A 16,078-nucleotide genomic window follows, 5' to 3' on the forward strand; every position below is an offset into this window, starting at 1 on the left:
ATATTCAAGGTATCAGTTCACATGGACCTTGACTTTGTTCTCATCATGGAAAAGCATGGTGATGCTCACTGTACTTCTGGTACTCTGAGCTATAGGTCTGTTACCTTAGAAATGCAGCACAGTAGGTTCTGAGTCCTTTTCCTGTTTGGCTTTGGGTAGATCACTTAATTCCTGTAAGCTCCAGGTCCATAGTAAAATGTAATTGTAATACATTTTCGTTGAGGTATGGTGAGGCATTGAAGAAATGAATGTCTGATGTGCTAACGTTTGGCACATAGTAAATGCTCTATAATGTTACCCATTTTCATGATATTTGTCAACACCATCATTGTGTTACTACTTCGCAGCCAATGTGTCTTCTTTCTGGTTGCCTGGCTGAGGGCCCAGTGTAGGTTTGCTGCTATTCTGACAGATTTTGTATATCATGTTAATTTGTTTTCAGGCTGCTTCGTCAAAGGATTGAACAGCTGGAGAATTTAATCTGCAAGCTGTCGAAGAAACAGGCCTTCAGACCCCAGCTGCCTGCCTATGAGTCCCTGGTGCAGGAGATCCATCACTATGTCACCAGCATTGCTAAGGCCTCAGCTGTTCAGGATCTGCTCGGCAGGCTCCTGCAGGCCTTTCATGCTGATGGACCACGATCTGCCCAGGTGACCCAGAACCTTCTGAAGGAGGAGGCATCCTGGCAGCAGTCACATCACCAGTTTAGGAAGCGGCTGGTGGAGGAGTACTCCCTGTATCCAGATACAGTGACCCCGCTGCAGGCAGCCATCCTGCAGCTACAGCACGGCATGCGGCTGGTGGCATCTGAGGTGCACACCTCACTCCATAGCAGTGTGGTCCGTACGGACTGGCTGGGGGCCCTGGCCACAGCTTTGTTGGCTTTTCCATCTGTGGGACCCTGCTTCCCAACATACTATGCTCACGCAGATGCTTTGTGCTCAGTGAAGTCAGAGGAAGTTCTGCGAGGCCTTGGGAAGCTGGTTCTCAGGCGTTCAGGAGGAAAGGAACTGGAAGGCAAGGGCCAGAGGCCCTGTCCCACCCGGGAGCAGCTGCTGCTGAATGCCCTGCTTTACCTGCGCTGCCATGTACTGTGCAAGGGAGAGCTGGACCAGCGGGCCCTGCCCCTCTTCCGACATGTGTGTCAGGTGAGACTGGCTTAGGAGGCATGCCCGCCCTGTTTCCTGAAAAGTGCTGCATGTACAGCCAAGTGGCCTGAGGACAACAGCAGTGCCCCCCAGATACAGGGGCAGTGACAGGGGAGGCCCTGGTCTCTTCCTTTCTTTTCCCCATTTCTTGTTTATTTTGGAGTCTTTATCCCCCAGTTTTTCAGAGATTCTTTTTTTTTAATTAGTTGTTAGCCCTTCCTTTGTTATGTATACTACATTTTCTCCTAGTTCGATTTTCTTTCGACTTTTTTAATGGTGATTTTTGCCATGCAATTTTATAAACTTTTTATTAATAGTAAGAAAATAACTTGGTTTTTCCCTTATTAGCCAGTCATTTATGTTCTCATTATAGATAATTAAGAGGATAAATAAAAACAAAAAAAGTGGTTTTTTTTTTTTTGCGTCTTAGCACTTAAACCTGTTAACATATTGATGACCCATTCTGGGCTTGTTTATGTATGTATTTGCAAGGGGTCTTCAGAAGGCTCATGGGAAGTACATTTTATGAGAAAACCATGCATGGATTTCAAGTGGTTTTATATCAGATATAAATATCATTTATTGCCTTGTGTCCATGAACTTTTTGAAGTGCCATCATACAGAGAGTGAGTATCCTTATTGAAAATCTTGGAACCAGAGTGTTCTAGATTTTGGAGTTTTTCAGATGTTTAGAATATAGCTTTGCATAGATTTCACTGCCTTGAGTATCTCCCCCCACCCTTTTTAAATATTTATTTTATTTATTTCACAGGGTTACAGAGAGAGTGAGGAAGAGAGAGAGGGATCTTCCATCCAGTGGTTCACTCCCTAAATGGCTGTAACAGCTGGGGCTGGGCCAGGCCAAAGCCAGGAGCTAGGAGCTACACCCAGGTCTCCTACAGGGGTACAGAGTTCCAAGCATTTTGGCCATCTTTGGCTACTTTTCCATTAGCAAGGAGCTAGGTAGGAAGTGGAGCAGCTGGTGCTTGAACCAGCACGCACCCATATGGCATGTTGGCGTTGCAGGTGGTGACTTAACCTGTTTCACCCCCCCCCCCCCCAATTTGAAAATTTGAAATTGGAAATGCTCCAAAATCCAAACATTTTTTGAGCCCCCAACACAATGTTTACTAAGTTTTCAGATTTTTGTTTTTTAGGTTAGGGATGCTCAACTTGTGTGTATGGATGTATGCTGTTACACTGATTTTTTTTTTACAATAATTTTTTCCTGTAGTTCACAATATTAGTCATAGTTCTGTTTAGAAAACATGAATCTTCACATATTGACCAATAGTGAAGAAATGAAGGAGTCTGGTTAAGGTCAGTTTTATCCCCTCCATGGCCCCTGAGACATGTCTTATATTGCCAGAACACCAGAAAATGTACAAGACACCAAGAAAGCATATTCTGTTTTATAGATAACTTTTAAAACCCTAACAACACAAATAATTATTTTCCTCATTTTTGTGTATTCTTCTTCTGCATCATAATTGTGTGATTTTCTATCACATGTTACATTGGTATGTACTTTTTTTAAAGATTTATTTATCAGCCGGCGCCGTGGCTCAATAGGCTAATCCTCCACCTTGCGGCGCCGGCACACCGGGTTCTAGACCCGGTTGGGGCGCCGGATTCTGTCCCGGTTGCCCCTCTTCCAGGCCAGCTCTCTGCTATGGCCAGGGAGTGCAGTGGAGGATGGCCCAGGTGCTTGGGCCCTGCACCCCATGGGAGACCAGGAAAAGCACCTGGATCCTGGCTCCTGCCATCGGATCAGCGCGGTGCGCCGGCTGCAGCGGCGGCCATTGGAGGGTGAACCAACGGCAAAGGAAGACCTTTCTCTCTCTGTCTCTCTCTCTCACTGTCCACTCTGCCTGTCAAAAATTAAAAAAAAAAAAAAAAAAAAAAAAAAAAAAAAGATTTATTTATCTATTATTTGAAAGGCAGAGTTACAGAGAGGCTGAGAGAGAGATTTTTACATTTGCTGCTGCACTCCCCAAATGGCTGCAACAGCCAGAGCTGGTGTTACCTGAAGCCAGTAGCCAAGAGCTTCTTCCTGGTCTCCCCTGCGGGTGCAGGAACTCAAGGACTTGGGCCATCCCCTACTGCTTTCCCAGGCCATAGCAGGGAGTTGGATTGGAAGTGGAGCAGCTGGGACTCAAATGGGATGCTGGCACTGCAAGTGGTGGCTTTTACCTGCTACACCACAACACCGGCCCTAGCATTTGTATGTAATTTTTTTACTCAAAAAACAGCGCCCCATGGCTGGCACTGTGGCTCACTAGGCTAATCCTCCGCCTGCGGCGCTGATACCCTGGGTTCTAGTCCAGTTGGGGTGCCAAGTAGTAGTCCCAGTTGCTCTTCTTCCAGTCCAGCTCTCTGCTGTGGCCCTGGAGGGTAGTAGAGGATGGCCCAAGTGCTTGGGTCCCTGCACCCGCATGGGAGACTGGGAGGAAGCACCTGGCTCCTGGCTTTGGATCGGCACAGCACCAGCCGTGGCGGCCATTTGGGGAGCGAACCAACAGAAGGAAGACCTTTCTCTCTGTCTCTCTCACTGTCTAACTCTGCCTGTCAAAAAATAAATAAATAAATGAATAAAACCAGTACATCCAGCTGTATCTGTAGGTAAAAATTCTAGAGAACAGAATTGCAGTATGAGATGGAGTCCATGTCTCAGGCCTTTAATACACACTTCCTTGGGTTGTGGATGCTCATTCTCTAAACCCTCAGCAGCCCCAGATGGTTCCTTCAGTTTCTGCTAATTCAAGGGCCAAAAATCTATAGAGGTTGTAGGGGCTTCACCAAGTGTGGTGAAGTAGAGTCCAGTTTTGCCTGATTGGTGCTCTTGAACCCATAGCATCCACTCCAAGTTATACTTCCCTGATTGCCCAGGCCAGCTCCTAGAGGTGCCAGCCACATTCAGTCTGAATCACAAGCACACTCAGCTGACCCTGTCTTTGGTATAATGTAACCATTAGCTCCTGATGGGAAATTCCCATTAGCTTTGCTTTAGCAAATTTTTTTCACTTTTGAATGGAGGGAATTTAGGAAACCATGGTTGCTGAAGATGCACAAAACCCATTTACTGTCTGTTATGTGGCATTTAGTTCTTGGATGCAAATTTAAATTTTTTAATTTTTTAAATTTTTTTATTTTCTTGAAAGTCCAAGTTACACAGAGAGAGGAGAGGCAGAGAGAGAGAAAGAGAGAGGTCTTCCATCCTCTGATTCACTCCCCAGTCTGCTGCAATGGTCGGAGCTGTGCCTATTCGAAGCCAGGAGCTTATTCTGGCTCTCCCATGTGTGTGCAGGGGCCCAAGGACTTGGGCCATCCTCTACTGCTTTCCCAGGGCACAGCAGAAAGATGGGAAGAGGAGCAACCGGGACTCTAACTGGCGCCCATGTTGGATGCTGGCACTGCAGGCAGCGGCCTCACCCACCATGCCACAGCGCTGGCCCCTTGGATGCAACTTTTATTAGTTTTTTGAGTCAATCAAGAGCTAGCAAATCATGCTTCTTTTCATTGTGAGTACCCCAGCAGAGTCAGGCTAACTTCCTTTTGTATGTGTTGATTTCTTAGGAAATCATCAATGAATGGGATGAGCAGGAACGCAAGGCCCAAGAGAAGGCTGAGCAGGAGAACAGCCTGTACAGGTACAGGAGCAGGAACTCTAGGACCACCATGAGTGAGGAGGAGGAAGAGGAATGGGAATTTAGAAGGCAGTTCCCTCTGCATGAAGAGGTAGGCTGTGGATGGCCAGGTTTGTTTGGGTATGGATTTCTTTGATGCTACACACCAATGGCTTTGTAGTCTTTTTTTGTTTGTTTCTTCAATTTGAGGCAGTGAGAACAAATAGACAGGGGGCTCCCATCTTCTAGTTCACTTTCCAAATACCTGCAGCAACCAGCAGTGGGCTGGGCCGAAGCTGAGGGCATGGGTCTCTCAGTGTGGTTGACAGGGACACATCTACTTGAATCATCTCCTGTTGCCTCCTGGAGTCTTCCGTGGCAGGAAGCTAGGATCAGGAGCCAGAGCCAAGAGTAGAATCCAGCCACTCCGATGGCGGATGCAAATATCTTAATTGGCATCTAAACTGCAAGGCCAAATGTCCACCTGCCTCGTAGTCTTTTTAATATATCCTAGGGCATGAGTTCTGCTTCATTTTCTTTCTCATTCATACTCCTTTCCCCCTCTTCCTTTTATTTTGATGATAACCAGATTCTGATTTGTACAAGTTCATTTGCTCTAATGCCATTTATAGGACTTCGCAGATATTTTGGTAGAACCAACACTAGAGGAGAAAAAAGGAACTTCAGATGCACCAGAAGAAGAAGCAGCTGTCGACCCAGCCCTTCTCTCACAGAGTTCAATGCAAGCAGTGATGCTCATCCATCAGCAGCTGTGCCTTAGCTTCGCTCGATCCCTGTGGTACCAGCAGACAGTGCCTCCACATGAGGCAAAACATTACCTCAGCCTGTTTCTCTCCTGCTATCAGACCGGGGCCTCTCTGGTGACACACTTCTATCCCCTGATGGGTATGCTGGTTTATTGTGTTATACCTTTGGGAAATCAAAGCACATAGATCCGGTTGCTACTTCTGGAACAATTAAAATCATAGATTTCCTGTTTTTGCTCAATTCCTTATTGGCAGAGCTTCCTTAACTTAAAAAATTTCAGCTAACTCAAACAAATCAATTTCAAATGCTACAGCAAGAAGGATTTTCATTGTTTTGAGTCCTTTGGGGTAAAGGATATGGACTTAGTTTAAATGATCTTTTTTCATCAGCACTATTTCTACTTTCCCTCTGATAATCTCATTGCTTTTCAAATGAAATAGTGTTTTTGGAAGCAGCCTGGGAACTTAGAAGTTAATCTCACAGAATCTGAATGAATGCAAAGTTTGGTTCAATGCATTTTCCTTCATAACTTCATGAATGAGACATTAGGAGGAATGAGACATTAAGTTTCCTTTCTGTTTACCCAGAACAGCTACAAAAATTGGGAATATGAATGCATCAAGTCAAACTGTACCCCATTTTCTATACACCCAAGCAGAATGTGTATATCCTGGAACTTGGGAGCTTTGGGAAGCTATTGTCATGTTAGAGCCAGGGTTCTCTAGGCCAGTGTTGCTTTGTGAAAGTATGACATTGAAGTAATCTGCTTCATTAGTCCCAATTAGTTCCTCATTTCTGAAATCTTCAAAATTTGTTGGTAGGTCAACTTAATGAGTTCACTGACTCTGCCAAGTCTTTGTTAACTTCACAGGGGTTGAGCTGAATGATCAACTGTTGGGCAGTCAACTTTTGGCCTGCACCCTCTCCCATAACACTCTCTTTGGGGAGGCAACCTCAGATTTGATGGTGAATCCTGACGGGCCCTATGACTTCTACCAGCACCCCAATGTTCCAGAAGCGCGGCAGTGTCAACCGGTGCTTCAAGATTTCTCAGAGGCTGTCAGTCAGTTGCTGCAGGACTGGCCAGAACATCCAGCACTTGAGCAGGTAGGACAGCTGGAGAGAAAGGGGGGAGCTGCCTAGTACCTTATCTGCACTGAGGATGTGACTTCATACCATCTCTGCAGGCATTCCCAAGCATATTTGTACATGTAACAGGTTTTACGAAGCCCTGTTCAGTGGGTTGCTGCTCAGCAATTGCAGCAGAATTGTTGTTGGCTTGGTAATATTTGAGAGTCCTGTTAATTTTATTTGTTGGTCAGGGGCTGCTACTGCTCTGTTTGCTCAAAATCATAATTTTAAGGGCCTCTTGATTTTCTAAAATGTAATAGAAAGTAGACCTTGCTTTTCCAGATTTGGGACTCAAAATCAGATGTTGCTCTGTGGTCTTTAGCTGATTTTATAATTATTCTTATTACAGAGCAATGACAGTTATTATCTATCTTATCAGACTTGATCTTATTCCCAGAGAGAAATAGCAGGAAAGTGTTTGCTTTGGTCAGGACCCTCTGCCCTGGAGTTTTATAGAGCTGCTTTGGACGTGCAGAATTTGGGTGACACTTCCCAGCAGACGTCTCTCTTTAGTAGTCAGTGCTTCTGGGTCACTGGTGCTTCTGCTGAAATACTCAAACCTTCCCTCCTTTCTTTAGCTGCTGGTTGTAATGGACAGGATTAGAAGTTTTCCGCTTTCTAGTCCCCTCTCAAAGTTCCTGAACGGCTTAGAGATCCTTCTAGCAAAGGCGCAGGTAAGTCAGTTTCTCATTTTACTTTGCAGACAATTGAAAGATTTATCTTGTGGCTCTTTTGTTGTTACACAAAAATTTCAAGTTTGGCTTGGAGACAGATGTAGACGTCTTGGTTTTTCTAGCCTGAGGTGAGATTGGTACAAGTGCAGCCGTTGCCCTTATGGTGAGATGAGCTGCCTCCCTTTTTTTCCAGAGTGGGACACAGTGTCTACTGGTACTTGGGGGCTCAGTCTGCCAGGACTTGGAGGCAGCCCTCAGTGCAGCTGAGTGGCTACATATGGTGCCTCTCTGTGACAGGAAGGGGCCATGTGACTTTGTTGAAGGTCAGATAGCCAACAGCAGGAATTGGAAACTCCAGTCTATGAGCTAGGTACTTTTGGCCTCCTTTTTTCTTGGATCTGCTGGAGTTCTTTTTCAGGATCAGAAAGAACTAGAAGCTTAGTTTGCTGTGTGTAAACTCATTACAGCTCCTGGTAAACACTGTTTATGGGCCCAGATGTCTTTACTAAAGAAAAGATGAATGTATTCTTGAGGTAAAAGGTGATGAAGAGGTTGAGTAATGGCTTTTGGAAATTTTGTGGTTTTTTTTTGTTTGTTTTTTTGTTTTTTTTTGTTTTTTTTTTTCTTTAGGATTGGGAGGAGAATGCAAGCCGAGCTCTGTCTCTGCGGAAACATCTTGATGTGGTCAGTCAGATGATCATTCGGTGGCGGAAACTAGAGCTGAAGTAAGGGGCTATCCCTTTTCCTCCTAAACTTAGGTTATGAGGACTTCTGTCTCCTGATAGTTTGTGTTTCTGCAGGGTTTATATAATGTGACAGTTACAGAATGTGCTTCACAGTCTTACATCACAACATTAAATACAGGACAGTCAATAAGAACTTAAGTCAGGTTGTGTGTTCTTCAGGCAGCAAACTGAGTGACTCCTGCTTGTGTGATCTCCAGTGTTTTCACCTGAGTTTTCCCAAGTGTCTCGCTGACCTCCTCTGTCATGTTTCAGCTGTTGGTCCATGAGCTTGGATAACACTCTGAGGCGCCACACGGAGAAGTCCACCAAGCACTGGTTCTCCATCTATCAGATGCTTGAGAAGCACATGCAGGAACAAACCGAGGAGCAGGAAGGTAACGGCAATGTATTGACCACTCACTTAAAGGTTCCTAGCTAAACTGAGTGCTGCAAATTCTGAATTTGCCTGCTCCCATTTCTTTTTACATACTGTTTTCACATCATTTGACTTCATCATGTATCTGAGAGGTCAGTCAAGGAAGCCGTTTCCTTACCGAGAGGGTAATAATGAAAGTCAGAAAGTTTTAAGTGACTTGTCCTAAGTCTTAGAGAACCAGTCATATGATAATGTGTTATTCCCTGTGTCCAAGAGACAAGTCAGATGAACGTTGTCTTTTTGGTAGATAGTGGTTAGCATGCTTGAGCTGGAAGTGTTTCATACCATATTTAAAACAAACACCTCATAATTTACTTTCATAATTTGCTGTCAGTGTGTATAACACATACCCTGTGTGTAGCTCTTAGTGTTAAGTCAGGTTGGAGTTCTGCTCTGATCCTTGCTTCAAAGCTTCACTTTAGTTGTGGTCTCTGTAACAGCCATCCTTTGCTGTAGTAGATTGCATGCACATTAGGGGTACACAGTGATGGTTGAAGACACGGATATGTTTTCCTCTTTAAATCTCCAAAGATGACAAACAGATGACCCTGATGTTGCTGGTCAGCACATTACAAGCATTTATTGAAGGATCTTCGCTTGGAGAGTTCCATGTACGACTTCAAATGTTACTGGTTTTCCATTGTCATGTCTTGCTGATGCCGCAAGTTGAAGGAAAGGGTGAGGATATTTTTTTTTCTTTCTTTTAGATTGTACTGCTAAAATGGATTAGGCTTTGAAATCTTCACATGAGATAGATGTGTTGTTGCATGCCAAGTTTTAAGGGAGACACTTTTAGTCATCTTTAATGAAATTCACATTAGATGTACAGAATAAAGTACAGTTAAAGGTGGTTGTAAATGAAGCACTGAATAGTGAACTCTGGCAGAGGTAAATTGCCAGATGAAGCTCATAGGAAGTGGCATGTTGAGGCAGCACAGCTCTGTCTAGACATTGTGTATGTCTTCTAAGCTGCTCGTTGATCCTGGCCATTATGAGGTTCTTTGATCTAAGGAGGGCACTGCCATATTTCAAGGAACTGCTTAGAAAACTGCCTACTGTCAGTTACTGTCCCTGACCACAGCAATTTGCACAAAAATGTGACTGTAAAACAAACGTAGCTTGTACATAAATGAACAGGTGAGGCAAACCTGTTAATACGCAGTCTTTAAAACAGGCTCTGTTTCTGCTGGTTTTACCCTAAGTTTCAGAGAGAAAGAGTTTGAACTTGTGACTTCAGCAGAACTGGCCTGGGGACATTATCTTTCAGAACAAAAAATACAGCAAAAGAACTCTACTACAGACTGAAATCGAAAGTAGGGTAGTGTTGACAGCCTACACCTCGGGCAGCTGCTATACTTTGCGGAGTAGACTTCCTTCATTACCTGCCCATGCAGCCTGCTGTAATTTCAGGTGTCAGACAGGACCTTCCCTGAAATGTGAAACCCACAGGTGGCGCCTGTAGCACATGCATCAAGTGTGGTGTTTTTGTTTCCTTTCATTTCTTCCAGATTCACTTTGCAGTGTTCTGTGGAACTTGTACCATTATTACAACCAATTCTTTGACCGGGTCCAGGCCAAAATTGTGGAACTGCGTTCCCCCCTAGAAAAAGAACTTAAAGTAAGATGAACAGCTGTCATGATCACTCTTGGGAGAACAAAATTAGCCAATTCTTTTTCTTCAGTTCTCTTCTTTTATCCATTTAACAATGAGGCAAGGGCTGAGAGGAATAGAGGTGAGCATTTTGATTGCTGAGTAGGATGGCAAGACAGACATTTTGTGACACTGGCACCATTGCTGACCCAGCCAAGTGTGTGAAGGATCAGCGGAGTGGCTCCATTGTCACATAGTTTGCTTGTGCTCACCTGGTTTTGCCCGGCTCATCTTCCACCTCCGAGGTACACCACATTGCATTGATCCATGTGCCACTGAAGCATCATGGGGTAAGGAGGGCCCTCTCAGTGGTTGTGGAACCAACCCTTGTGTGAGGGACATGACTTGCTAGTTTCTAAGCTGGAGTACATACCAAGTGACCTACTGATTGTAGCTGCAGTCTTTTATTGCATGGCTCCTTTTTTAGACCTATTTTACTTATTCATTGACACATAGTCCCATGTTTGGGTTGGTATGGGCATAGATCTTTGGCAAACAGATGATCTAAAAAGAAACAGAGTGACACCAGCTTTATAAAGCCATTTCTTGCACTTTGTTTATTTTACAGGAATTTGTTAAGATATGCAAGTGGAATGATGTTAGCTTCTGGTCCATTAAGCAGTCTGTGGAAAAGACACACAGGTAATTCATCTTAAAACCAGGGATGACCAGATCTCAGAGTTTCATGTGGTAAGCAACAAGATGACACCATTATTTTCATAACCTGCCTTAATAGAAATGCATTAAACTTTAGCCAAGCAACCAACACCAGCCCTGCTGTCCAGAGCATAGCATGTCTGGTGCAGAAGCAGCTGTGCCCTGACATGAAGCAGGCCCTGTCTTCTTCAGGGTTAAATCTTGTGCCATCTGTGAGCTGTTTACCTTGAGCACAGCAATTCCACTATTCCTGGCTTCTGTTTTCTTCTCTAGAAAAGGCGGATGTCAATTCCTCCTGTACTTTCCCCTTAAAAAAATACAAAATGATTGATTGTCTCAGAACATTGTATGTACAGAGTTACTACTTTATGTTTGTATGTTATAATGGATTTATTTTCTGTTACATCTCTTCACTTGTCCTGTTATTACCTGGGGTCAGGACTCTGTTTAAATTCATGAAGAAATTTGAAGCTGTCCTGAGTGAACCCTGCCGGTCATCCCTGGTAGAGAGTGACACAGAGGAACAGCCTGATGGTTTGCCCAGGCCAACAAATGCAGCCATGAGCGAGATGTCTTCTATTCAGAGCCTGAACAGGGCACTGAGGGAGTCCCTGTTAGTCCGGCCTGCATCTGCACAGGTATAGGCATGGGGGGCAGTGCTTGCTTACTCTGAGCCAGTCAGAAGTAGACAAGGAAATGCCTTTGAAAGTTTTCTGTGAATGTACGAAGCACATGTTTGCCTCATCATTCTATACAATGTAACGAAAAACCTGGACCCTGCTGCTGAAAGTTTCATGTTAGCCTGTAGGAAATAGCTCTTGTGCCTTTGCCTGTGGGGAAAATTTAAGCATCAATTTGAGAATATGCTGTCAGAGCTGCATTGGGCTGCTGCATGAGGAAGCTGCTGCATATGGTGAATGTATGTGCTGATGGCTGGTTACTGTGGTGTAAAGACTCACATCAGGGCAAATTTCAAGCACCACCAGTTAAAGAGGTAGCTTGCAAAACTCCTAAGAATTTACCAGCAGTAGAGAACTTGAGCAAACAGGTCTGTTACAGCACATGCCTCCTGTCTACACAGTGTTCACTTGTGCCTTCTTACGGTACCCTCATCTTGGGGTTCAGAGAGGCTGGTGATGGAGGGCCTGGTTCTGTTTTTACTTTCTTAGGCATCTAGAAGCATTACAGGAATTCAACATAAAGCCATGATGTGGCTGCCAAATATATTTTATGTGCCTATGTTTCTTGGCTCACTGCTGCTGCCATTCTGATTTGCTAATGGTAATGACATGAGAATGTCAGAGATTGTTAATGCAGCCCTTCGAGGTAAAAGCTCTTAACTTCATCTAACATCTGAATCAGAAATTGGAGTGTGAGGATACATAGCAGTGGGAGTAGGATTTGGTGGAATAGTAGTTCCTATCTGAGAAATAGTGGTTCAGCAGTCTACAGGAAGAGGTTATATTAGTGATATTTCTTCTGCCGTGTTACTAGGTCAGAACTGGGGTCCTGGGATGAGCTTTTGGCCTAACAACTAAAACATTGGCTAAGATGCCAGCATCCCATAGTGGAGTACCTGGATTTGGTGCCTTTCTCTGGCTCCTGAGTCCAGCTTCTTGCTAATGCATACACTGGGAGACAGCAGTGATGCCCTAAGTAACTGGGTTCTTGCCACCCACATGGGAGATTTGGATTGAGTTCCTTTCTCCAAACTTTGGCCCTGGCATGGCCCACCAATTCAAGTCATGGTGCGAATGAAACAGTGGATTGGAGTCCTCTCCATGTCTGTCTGACTGTGTCTCTTTGCCCCTCAAATTTAAAACAAACCAAATTCTCCTTGTGGCTAGCATGGAAAGCATTGCTGGGCTAGAGGGAAGGAGGAGCCCTTCTGTTGCAGTGCAGTTTTCAAGATCGCCACTGAACATGCCCATTTTAACTTCAGTGATGCCACATTTGTTCTGACAAGACTACAGAGGTGGTGATAATTTTATATTTGCTGAGCTGAGGGAGAGGGTGTTTGAACGAGTGTATGTCTGTGCACAGAATTTAGATTTACAACGTGTGCAGGGTAAAACTATTAGTGTTGCTTTCAGCAGCGAGACTAACCTGTGCTGTGTCCTAGGTCACGGTTGCAGAGCAGTGTCAGGTTGCTACTTCTTACCCTTCTCAAGGGGTGCTTCTGCGTCGCCTGCCGAAGCTCATGAAGCGAATGAGGAAGATGTGCCTGACGTTCATGAAAGAGAGCTCCCTGCCTCACCTCGTGGAGAGCCTTGATCAGTTCACAGGTGTGTGCTGGCAGCTAGCGGCAAGGGCAGGACTTGTTCTCTCTCTTTTCCCCAGTGGCTTAGAGGGGCTAGGGAACGTAATACCTGTGTATTGTTTTTGCCATCTTGTTTGATGCTGGGCAGTTAAATGAATCAGCAAGTGGCCCAGGCAAGGAAGCCAAATGAAGACACCCAAACTGTTGTGCTTTTCATCTTGTCCTAACCTATAAACTGGCAGTCTCTATCACTGTGATGTCTGCACCATTTCTTGGGGACCCATTTGGTTGGAGGCATGAGTAAAAGGTCCAGAGATGGATCTCACTGAGTCACTGGGTTATGTCTAACACTGGAAATATGTTCTCCCTCAAGTGAAAGGAAAAGGATGACTTAGATGCAGTTCCCTGGCTCTCTTTGCTACAGAGAACCATAGCCTGTTTGTTTTCCTGTCTCCTTGTTCAGCACAGATGAGAGCCAAGATCTGCTGGGCAGTAGAACACAACAATGGCTGGGGTAGGAAATCGAGAACACAACAGAGGCCTGGCCATTGGCAGCGTCTCACCAGCCCCCTCCTGTGTACTGCTCTTCAGTGAGGGTGGCATCAGAGAGTGGCTGGTCTCCCTTAATGAGGCTGCAGTCTCACCTCAGGGAGCCCTTGCAGTCATTGCTCCAGGTGACCTGCCTCTGCGGCTGCCGTAGGATGGGATGAGGGGAATCCAGGTCTCCGTGCATCTCTTGTAAGGAGACATGTTCTGTGTGGCTGCTGCTCTCCCCCAGTGTCATTATAGCAGTACACTATGCTTACTCTCTGGTGTCTGTCTGCTAGAGCTGACTTAAACATGGTATCACAGACTGGGGGATTTAAAGATAAGCACTACATTGTCCTACACTTTCAGAAACCTAAATCCAAGATTGAGGTGTTGGCAGAGTTGGGTTTTTCTGAGTCCTTTTATCTTACTCACCTTTTAAGGCCCTGCCTCATTTCAGAGTCACATTCGGGGGTACCACGGGTGAGAGCTTTAGCCTGAGAGGTTATCTAGGGGAAGGGATCACTGTAGTCAGTCCATACTGTCTGTGGGAGGATGGCAGCCCCCTCATGTGACAGGTACTCATGAGAATCCAGGAAGGCAGTATGGGACATTGGGAAGAACTTGGGCTTCAGATTTTTTTTTTTTTTAAAGATGCATTTTATTTATTTGAAAGACAGAGTTACAAAGAGAGGCAGAGACAGAGAGAAAGGTCTTCCATCCGCTGGTTCACTCCCCAGATGGCTGCAACAGCTGAAGCTGGGCCGATCCGAAGCCAGGAGCCAGGAGCTTCTTCCGGGTCTTCCATGTGGATACAGGGACCCAAGGACCTGGCCCATCTTCTACTGGTTTCCCAGGCCATAGCAGAGCTGGATCAGAAGAGGAGCAGCCAGGACTCAAACTGGGGCCCATATGGGATGCTGGCGCTTCAGGCCAGGGCTTTAACCCACTGTGCCACAGCCCTGGCCGTGGCTTCAGAGTTTTGAGTTGGGTAGCCAGGACTCAAATTCTGATTTCAACTCATTGTTCAAATGAGTTCAAACACAGACTCTGTTTTGTGCACGTGGTGCGGGGCCTGAGTGTCTTCAATGAGTCTTGTACGTACTCATTGGCCGAATGCTGTGGAAGATGGCTAGACTCTCTGGGTCTCTTTGTGTGTGTACGTGTGTGTGTGTGTGAGAGAGAGAGAAAGGTCTTCCTTCCGTTGGTTTCTCCCCAAATGGCTACTGCGGCCGGCATACTGCGATGATCAGGAGCCAGGTGCTTCCTCCTGGTCTCCCACGTGCGTGCAGGGCTCAAGCACCTGGGCCATCCTCCACTGCCTTCCCGGGCCACAGCAGAGAGCTGGACTGGAAGAGGAATCCAGCACCCCAACTGGAACTAGAACCCAGGGTGCCGGCACAGCAGACAGAGGATTATTAGCTAAGTGAGCCGCGGCACCAGTCTCTGGGTCTCTCTTTAAAATCTGTAAAATAGAGCTACAAATAAGTGTTTCTGAAATTGAACAGATAGAGATTTGCCAGGTACCACCTATGGTGTAGGAACTCAGTACATACTGCATTTATCAGAGATTTCTCTCCGGTTCAGTACCATACACTGCATTTACTCAGTACTCAGTAAGTGCTTTGTGCTTGGTTGATTCTTTGATTCTAAACCTCTACATAAAAAAGAACAACGACCTTTATGTGGAATGTGTATTGTCAGGCGATAGGAAGTCTTGTGTGGTCCTGTTTTTTACGTCCATGCATCTTGGCCAGTTTAGTTCAGACACTTACTGAGAATGTGCCAAATGCTAGGTACCCAGGAGAGAAAGGTTAGTGGTGCCTAGTCCTCACGGCTGCATGCTCCTTGGAATTGGGTAATGCAGACACATTAATAAGCTCATGGGGTTTTTGTGTTTTCCCCCTTCAGGTGAAGTCATTTCCTCTGTGAATGAGCTGCAGAGCTTAAGGGTTGAGGCATCCACAGAAGAGAAGCGGCGGTCAGAAGCCAAGCACATCCTCATGCAGAAGCAGAGAGCTTTATCTGACCTCTTTAAACACCTTGCCAATACGGGTAAAGTTCCACTAGGAAGAAAACCATTGTGGATTTCTGGGAGAATTCTAGATGCGGTTGAAATCTAAGAATAGTGGGAAATAGGGTGGCAGTCAGGGTTTCATAGTTCTAGTCACTTGCAGGAAAATCCCGTGATGAATCACTTATGATTCCTAATAGTTTAGTTTTGTCCATGTATTTTGTTTTGTCCCCCTGCCTGCCGGTTCCCACAAACATGGAGAGCAGTGCTGCTAAAAGCCCAATGGCTGGTGGCTCACCTGCACATCTTGTTACAGTGCGGACACAGGCTCTGTTTTGGGTAGAGTGGTACGGGGCCTGAGCGTCTTCGTTTCTGAGAAGCTGAGAATGGCAGTGCTGTTCGGAGGACTTGTCTTTAGGCCAGACGGGTGAGAGGGTCATATTCCTTCCTACTTGAGTTT

The 16,078-nt window shown here is 45.4% G+C and overlaps 1 protein-coding gene across 5 annotated transcripts in view; it reads left to right on the plus strand.

The window, feature by feature from the left end:
- MDN1 (midasin AAA ATPase 1) overlaps positions 1–16,078 on the plus strand; it is a 180,205-nt gene that overhangs the window by 131,105 nt on the left and 33,022 nt on the right. For all 5 annotated transcript variants that reach the window (XR_016233853.1, XM_008263214.5, XM_089332900.1 and 2 more), the window contains 13 exons: positions 443–1,148; positions 4,725–4,886; positions 5,407–5,680; positions 6,414–6,649; positions 7,252–7,347; positions 7,978–8,072; positions 8,346–8,467; positions 9,040–9,186; positions 10,017–10,126; positions 10,728–10,801; positions 11,256–11,454; positions 12,939–13,101; positions 15,516–15,659. Coding sequence is in view for 4 of the 5 variants with exons in the window: in XM_008263214.5 (XP_008261436.3) it covers positions 443–1,148; positions 4,725–4,886; positions 5,407–5,680; positions 6,414–6,649; positions 7,252–7,347; positions 7,978–8,072; positions 8,346–8,467; positions 9,040–9,186; positions 10,017–10,126; positions 10,728–10,801; positions 11,256–11,454; positions 12,939–13,101; positions 15,516–15,659 (2,528 nt within the window). In the remaining variant the exon portion in view is untranslated. The remainder of the gene's footprint in view (positions 1–442; positions 1,149–4,724; positions 4,887–5,406; positions 5,681–6,413; positions 6,650–7,251; positions 7,348–7,977; positions 8,073–8,345; positions 8,468–9,039; positions 9,187–10,016; positions 10,127–10,727; positions 10,802–11,255; positions 11,455–12,938; positions 13,102–15,515; positions 15,660–16,078) is intronic.

Source organism: Oryctolagus cuniculus, chromosome 5, assembly GCF_051225735.1.
Source record: "Oryctolagus cuniculus isolate XC-2025 breed Fujian yellow rabbit chromosome 5, ASM5122573v1, whole genome shotgun sequence".
In the NCBI taxonomy this organism is placed as follows: Eukaryota; Metazoa; Chordata; class Mammalia; order Lagomorpha; family Leporidae; genus Oryctolagus; species Oryctolagus cuniculus.